The following is an 8,526-nucleotide window of genomic DNA, read 5'->3' as shown; positions in this document are numbered from 1 at the left end:
TAAATTTGTAAGAACTTAAACATTACTCTATTTATTTTATCAATTTTTTTTTCCCACAATGGATTTGATTACCTTATATTTACTAACAAAAAATTATTCTTATAGTCAAACTAGCTTATACAAATAACAAACTACCTAAGCTATCCTCTTTAAATTTTTTTAAAAATCACCACTTAATCTCTTAGTGATAAACAAGTTAAAATATATATAGTTCAATTAAAGTATTAAATTTATAATAAGCAGGGACATCGCCGAGCCAATAACTGATACGGAGTATTAAATTTAACAATAATATAAAATCGTACATCGCACGAGATTAAAACAACTTACCTTCAATACGGATCTCAAATAATATGCAGCCGGGGCTTCACTAGCCGCCTATCATATCCTTTTTCCACAAATTCCACCTTTTATGACTGCATGAATGACAAAACTTCTTGACTTCTACTACCTCCAATTCCTTGTACTAGTCTTCATCCATAATTCCATTAAGAAACGTATCATATCGTTGTTCTCCCCTCATTCATTCTTTCTCACTCTCTCTCTCTCTCTCCCTCTCTTTCTCTTTCATAGAAGCTAAGAACATTATTACTATGACTACTACTCCATTTTCATCAATACCCTTAGAAAATTTTCCTTTTTCAATGACAAACATTATTCCAATCTCTCATCATACACCCATCTCTTCTTCTTCTTCGTCGTCTTTGATTGATGTTTACAAGAATGGACTTATTGGGATAAATACGACGAATACAAAGACTGAGCTAGGGATGGAGATGAATATGGATTTTCAACATGATAATGGAAAAAGATTAGCTCCTAATGAATATGTCGGATCGTCGAGTGGCGGAATCAAAGAGAACAAGAAGGATAACAAGGAGAAAATGAAATTGAGAAGGCATAGGTATGCTTTTCATACAAGGAGCCAGGTTGATATACTTGATGATGGTTATCGTTGGAGAAAATATGGGCAAAAGGCTGTCAAGAACAACAAATTTCCTAGGTAATTTTATATATACTGCATTATATATATAATCAATCAATCAATTCTTTAACATTTAATTTTAACTATGTGATTGTTTTTTACAACAATAACTATGTGATTTGTTAAAATTAGTATCTATCAATTTAAATCAATAAAAGATTGTTTAATCTATCCTTAATCAATAATGCGATCCAAATCATTAAAATTCAATTTAAAGCTACAAAATAAATAAGTTCATGTATGAGAAATTACATTATTGGTATTTATTGAAATTAAATAATTTTTGTTAAATTATTTCTACTGAAATTAAATTATTTCTTCTAATTTAAACTCATCATTGTAATAAATTGCTATTTGTTCTTTAGAAAATACAACATTTTCTTGGTTAAAACTTGTTTTTAATGAATTTAACTTATTTTTTAAAAAAAATTAGTATATTTAACTTAGGTGATTTGAACATAAATTAAATATACATAGTGTAATCACTAAAATTATTTTAATCAGCTATGTGAAAGAAAAAAAATATATATATGTTGGCAGTTGCCAATCAGCAAAGTCTTTAGAGTAATACTCAAATTTTATTTTCATTATTTTTGAATGTTTTAATATTTGGAAATTGGAATGATTAATAATTTTGTCAAAAAAGGGAAGAAATCTTTTTTAAAGATAAATATATTTTTTACACATGCTTTTCACTTTTGTGACCAAAAAAACACCTGAGGTTCATGAAGATCCCACGATCATCTATCTATCTACTTGTAGTTTGATGACTCAAAGAAACTTCTTATTTATGATATTCTACAAATTAAAGGTAGAATTATTAGCCGGTTAATTTGGTAATAAAATTTACCAACTTTAAGCTATAATTGGAGTTGTTTTATTTGCACCAATCTAATTGGTTATTAATTTTATTAAGTCTTGTATTTCATGCTAACCCTCTTGAATGCGTGCTATCTTTAGCATGAAAATGATGGATTCTAATTATATCATTTCAAGAAGAAAATAAAGAGGGCTATCTAATCAAGGAACTTGTAATTGGCAAAATATGCATAATCAGCAATATTCATCGTCAATAGCCAATGACTTTGATACGGCATAATAGAATTTGAACCAACTAATAAGAGTGTGTTCTTTTCGCTTTACACTTATTAAGAATTAAGATTATTATCTTACTCCCTTGTCCCTTACTTAGATTCCTACTTCTCTCTATTATGTGAGAAATAAATGCATGCTAAAAGTAGGAATCTAATTAAAGAATGGGGTAGTATTAAATCTATTTGATGAATTTGATATTGCAACCTAGAATCAGTAGAATGCGAACTAACTAATAAGAGTGTTTTCATTTTACTTTTTATTTGTAAACATGTTTTGACTTATTTTAAATTTATTAGAACCTAGTAATTGTTATATATCAATCTAGGTCCGAACCATCCTTTGTTAAGTTTGCTCTAAATTAAACCTAGTTAATTATTATCCAAGTCTTGTCCTAGCACATACAAAGTATAACCTTAGAATGATTTAATTTGATAACAACAACATTATTATATTTGTTTATTATAATTTTGCATTCATTATTACTATTATTATAATTATTGGGTGGGATAACATAAGTGAGATAAATGGGTGTAAGGGGTTAGCTAGCCGGGTAACTTAGGAGAAGGGATAGATGGAGGAAAATAGGATATCTTACATGTGGCCTTGTGAACTTTTCACATTTTCAAATTTTTTTTATAATGAGAAATGGTGGTACATGAAAAACACCCTTCTGTCTCTAAAAATTATTCTTGTTTTAACTTTATTTTGTGAGACAAATACCATTTAATACAAAAAGCTTTTAGAAATGGGAGTAATATTAGATTGCTCTAATCTTACTCACAAAAAAAAAATAAAAAAATAAAAAAATAAAAAATTAATAATAATAATAATAATAATAATAATAATAATAATAATAATAATAATAATAATAATAATAATAATAATTTGCATGATCGTCAATTTTGTCAACTTACTAATGGCAATGACTACGTAGTATATATTGAAAATTTTAAGGTACAACAGTCCGTTCCTTGTTTGATATAGACTAAAAACGCGAAAAGAATATGTAACTATTTGGAAAAGAACATACGTACCGTTGTTTTGTAAAGAACCTACAATTTTATTTTATTTTTTTTATTATTAATTTTTTTTATATCTAAAGAACATCTATATGTAATATTAATAAAGAACATGAAAAAATTATGTAATAAACATTATTTATATATATCCATCATAATTTCAAGGCAAAATTCAAATAACATTTCACAAATAAAAGTACACTACACTGACAATCAAACAACATGGACATATGTTCGTTTCACTCTTTTTTGGTGCAAAGATGTTCTTTTTTACTTTATGTATATGTTCACTACATTTTAATAGTATGTTCTTTCCACTATAGTTGTATGTTCTTTACATGTGTATAATATGTTCTTTTTGCAAAACGGTAGTACGATGCAACTGGTATATATTAGTATAAATTAACAATAGTAAATACTTGCAATAACTTAAGCCATAACAATAAAAAAAAAATATATTTACGTACATGCGGTGATGCGGATGCAAGGTAAGCTAAAAAACTACCCTTTGAATGTACCTAACTCTATGTAAATCTGGGTGAATAAGGAGTTGTCATAACAGTAGCTAAATTGAAATTAGATACCACTCATAAAGCCTCATTAAATTTTTGACTGTGTTTATTTAATTTCAATCTTATTTCAACTTAATTACTGGGATCTGTGGATGTTAGCTTTTAATTGACTAATGTATGGAAAAGTACACATTGAAAAATCCATCATCGGCACAAAAATTCTAAAATAAAAAAAAAGTCTATTTAGAAATCCATTTTAATCCATTTTGGTATACCCTATTTCTTTTTTTGATGTGTCAATACAAATATTTTTGGTGTGAACAATTTGTGCGATGAGCATGCACCTCTCAAAAATTATTTTTGGTGTGAACAATTTGTGCGATGAGCATGCACCTCTCAAAAATAATTTATTTCCTTCCGAAATTTTGTCACAAATTTCCTCAAAATGAAGCTTCAATCAATAACCTTTATAATTTACAAATTAAATCTAAATCGTTGATCAAAACCAAATTATTTGTAGAATAATTATTGTACATTAGAGGTGATGCTACCTTAAATTAATCAAAAGTTAAAATTGAATAAAACTTACATATGAATAAGGAATATCATTTATTAACAAATTACTTCCTTTATAAGAAATTTACTCCCGTTCAAAAAAAAAAAAAAAAAAAAAAGAAAAAAGAAAAAAAAAAAGAAATTTACCCTGTTCAAATCATTCAATTCATAATGTATAAAACTATAAATTACGTTATCGTTTATAAAATCAATCTCTTAAAAATTACAAAGTATTATGTACATCTTAAGTAACAATAAAAAAAATTGATTACAAGTTATATACTTACTCTAAAGCAGATTAAAAATTACCCTAAATTTAATTTATTCTAAAATGGGTAATTATATGGTAAAATTACTATACACAGGATGTATCCAAAAGTTTATGCATCGTGTTCAATTCGTTCCTCATGGCACGTTCACTACATGCATTTTGTTGACGCATGTGCATTATGACTAGTTAACATGTTAGTCCAACCATAAACTTCACAACACCGGTGGTCCGGGAGCACCATGCTCGATGCTCTGATCCTAGGTAAAGTGTATCGGAAGGAGTATTCCGACGCCTCTCTTTCACAAGTCACAACTGAAGCTTGCCTGTCTGGCTATCTCCAATAATTGAGTATCCGTATCACTAATCACCCAACCTCTAACAAGTAGATAGCGTGCGCATGCAGAACAACTAACTAACGTCATTTATATCATGTGATGAGAGTGAATATGGAGGCAGTTTCCGTACTATTTTTCCTGAAATTGAATGTAGGGAGCGTGTGCATGTAGGAGCCCAGGGTTGGCCACTTGGCCGGGTAGGGAAACCAATAATTATGAGATAGCTAAGCACCTTGCAAAAGTTACTAATTCAAGTCTTTATTACTATTATTGTTAGGCCAACTCCCCAAAAAACGTATATTTGAAAGATACACTACACTCGGATATAAAGATATAAAGGTGTCAAATAACTGATCCGACCGATTCAATCTGAATCGACTAAAAAAAAACCCGATTAAGATTTCGATTCATATGGAGGCAATAATTTAATATGACTATTTTAAAATAAACTTGACTTGATTTCACCGAACCTGACCTAGTTTCCCGAATAGACAGATCGAGTATAGCCTGCTAATGAAATGTAGAGTTGGCACAATTTAAGGCAATGCATGCATACCTAAGCAATAGAGACCTTTTCACACATCACATTTGCTAACACGTGGCGTTTCATATGTGTCGCATTATAACGGATGTACAAATGATATGTTCGTAAAAAGACTAGATCAGATTATACATTATACACACTTCGTATAATACAAATTCACCGTACCATCTAGATCTATCTTATTCATCTAGCTAGGATTCAAGCCTAAACTAATGGTAAATTTTTGGTCTCATAATAGTTTTATCAATTCAAGGTCATGAGAATTAACCATTAGGGTAAAAGTTCCCTTAACTTTCCCTCCCTCTCCCAAGTTCCAAATGATATTGACTTTCAAAATTCAAAGTTAGACTGAATCGATATGTAAGAGGTATCGTTTATTTTAGAGTATTTACCTCCCCTGACTAACAGTTAATTGATGCATATTTAATTATGATGGCAGAAGCTATTATCGATGTACTCATGGAGGGTGTAACGTAAAGAAGCAAGTGCAGAGACTAACAAAAGATGAAGAAGTGGTGGTAACAACATATGAAGGAGTACATACACATCCAGTTGAGAGGTCTACTGATAATTTCGAACATATTTTGAAGCAAATGCAGATTTACGTCCCTCCTTAGATATACTTTTTCCATAATTAATTATAATCAAAATTCCCACAAGATCGACCAAAAATATTTTAAATGGAAGATCTTTATAATTACTCTCTCTCTCTCTTTTTCTTTTCTTTTCTTTTATTTTATATTACGGAATATATAGGGTTTTTTTTTTTTTTTTTTTTTAAATTTTTTTTTTACAAATAACTATATTAAAGATATATACTCATAAGTCATACAGTAACTGTGCTTGAGTTTGACCATAATTGTCAAACCTGCCTTTGTTTTTGTTTTTTTTTTTTTTTTTTTAATACACCTTTAATTTATTTGTCACTTGGGAAAACAAAATGAAAGAGTAGAATCAAACTTGTATGATAATCATTAAAATTTGTTTAAGATTAGTACATATATTCCCCTCAAAAAAGAGAGCTAGTACATTTATAATGAATTTTTTTGTCCGATTATTGTGGACTTCTATTAAGCACAGTATTTTGTTATCAGGTAGATATACAAGTCATTCATTATACTACTTCCGTTAAATGTGCAATTTTGGAATATTGTACATCTCACAAATAATACCTCAAAGTTGCACATAACATTTAACGAAGGTAGTATATATCAATATTTTTTTGTCGGATTATTGTGGACTTCTATATTCATCAATCATGATGTTCCAACAACCTAAATGACTATACTTTTTCATCTTGATTAATTTCTACATAGTATTCTACACTTACAAATTTGATTGTGATGTTTCCAACAACCAAAGACAAAATTTACGACAAGTATGTGACAATGAATAACATGAAATGATTGATAATGTATACTACTCCCTCCGTTTTGTAACAATTGTTGGTAAAATAACTGTTGAAATCAATAACAAACAAAAGGTTAGAACTTTCCTGGATTGAAGATCCCAAACTCACAGTCGCGCCGTGGAACAAAATCCACTGCCTTAGAAGCGAAATACGCCACCACCGGTACAGATTTCCTAGTGACGCACGCCCCCCAAGTTTAACGCAACTCTCTCCATAATCCGTGCACTCGAACTCGAAGAGTGGAATTGCTCAAGAACTGTTCAGATCTCAAAAGGTAGGTTTGTGTTTTCAGCTAGAAAGTGAATGAATCTCATGAAAAAACAAGGCTCGTATTTATATGAGTCCCGGAAAAATGAAACACGCAAAGCAAACCGACCTAGGAAAAAGGCGGGCCCGATCGGGAAAGCAGTCGCCCAATCGGAAGTGAGATTGAGTTTCTCCAGACCTGGTGTCGCGCCCGATCGGGCGAACACCGCCCGGTCGGGCGATCTAGAAAACCCATCCCGGGCGAGCCATCGGGCGAAGCTGCCCGATCGGGCTCGTCAAAAACTCGAGTCCGCCGCCCGGTCGGGCGAGGGCCGCCCGATCGGGCGCGAGAGCTCTCTTATTTTCCTTGGCCACCTCCACCCGATCGGGCGAGGGCCGCCCGATCGGGCGCGAGCATCCGTTACATTACCTATTTCCAACAATCCCCCACTAATGCGAGCGGATCTTCAACATGAAATCTGAACAGTAAATGAAAGTCTTAGTACTTAAATGCTAGTATCCAAAGGTTTGAACTAACACATTAGTGCACAAGGTTTTCAACACTTCCCTAGTGAGTATCCTGAGATTTGAACTCCTAGGAGCGAGGAAGGGACCTTGAATACACATACCTTGACTTTAGAGCTTAAGCAACTCCGCCAATCTTGGCCAACACTTGGGCTCTCATGAGTACTTCAGGAAAACAATACTCCAGTCTTCCCTTGAGAGAGGCCACCTCTCGTACTCACGTAGGTGTTCATCCTATGTGTTATACACACACGTTCCCAGCAAATTCAAAGGTCTTTCCTTGCAGGCTTAAACATGTTTAAGCACCTTGCAAACCAGAGAATTACATGCAATGGAACTAGAACATTAAGAACATAAGTTCAACCCTTCAACTTTCGGTGTCATTATCTATCCTGTTTTAAGAACTACTGGGACAAAGGTCTTAACTCTCTTAAGAACCTCCATCTATCTCTGTTGAGAAAACAACTGGATTAATGACATTAAGAGACAAACTCATCCTAGCAGAATCTAACTAGTAAAACTTACCACTCTTATAGAGTAATAGATTCAAACACATGATACATAAATAACAAATCCACATGATTCATGCCAATGAAACAAACAAACCAAAACAGGTTCCAGATTTATTAAAACCAAATTATCATGTCACATAGCTAGTATAGCTACAATTTCAAGTCATTATAACATAGGTCCTAAACCCATACCAGTTGATGACTCCACCACTAGTCTACGACTTAATCCCTTAGTAAAAGGATCTGCCAGGTTTTTCTCTGTTCGAACATAGTCCAACGAAATAACCCCATTCACAATAAACTGCCTCACAGACTCGTGTCTGACTCTTATGTGCCTTTTCTTACCATTGTAAACGTTGTTTTTAACAACACATATAGCAGCTTGTGAATCACAATGCATAGACACAGACGGTGACGGCTTCCCCCACAAAGGAATATCAATAAGCAAATTTCTTAACCAATCTGCCTCTTGTGTAGCAAGATCCAATGCGATGAACTCAGCTTCCATTGTTGATC

At 32.0% G+C, this 8,526-nt stretch overlaps 1 protein-coding gene across 1 annotated transcript; it reads left to right on the top strand.

Annotated features, from left to right (window-relative positions):
- The first annotated feature begins 431 nt into the window (after positions 1-431).
- Positions 432-6,350, top strand: LOC145586849 (putative WRKY transcription factor 43). The gene is made up of 2 exons (XM_081643788.1): positions 432-1,003; positions 5,756-6,350. The coding sequence occupies exons 1-2, from the start codon at positions 594-596 to the stop codon at positions 5,931-5,933; spliced, it is 588 nt and encodes a 195-aa protein (XP_081499914.1). The 5' UTR covers positions 432-593; the 3' UTR covers positions 5,934-6,350.
- Positions 6,351-8,526: the final 2,176 nt, after the last annotated feature.

The sequence above is a fragment of the Chenopodium album genome, chromosome 2 (assembly GCF_948465745.1).
Source record: "Chenopodium album chromosome 2, dcCheAlbu1.1, whole genome shotgun sequence".
Classification (NCBI taxonomy): Eukaryota; Viridiplantae; Streptophyta; class Magnoliopsida; order Caryophyllales; family Amaranthaceae; genus Chenopodium; species Chenopodium album.
The sequence above is the reverse complement of the archived record's forward strand: the minus strand, read 5'-3'. Positions and strand labels throughout refer to the sequence as shown.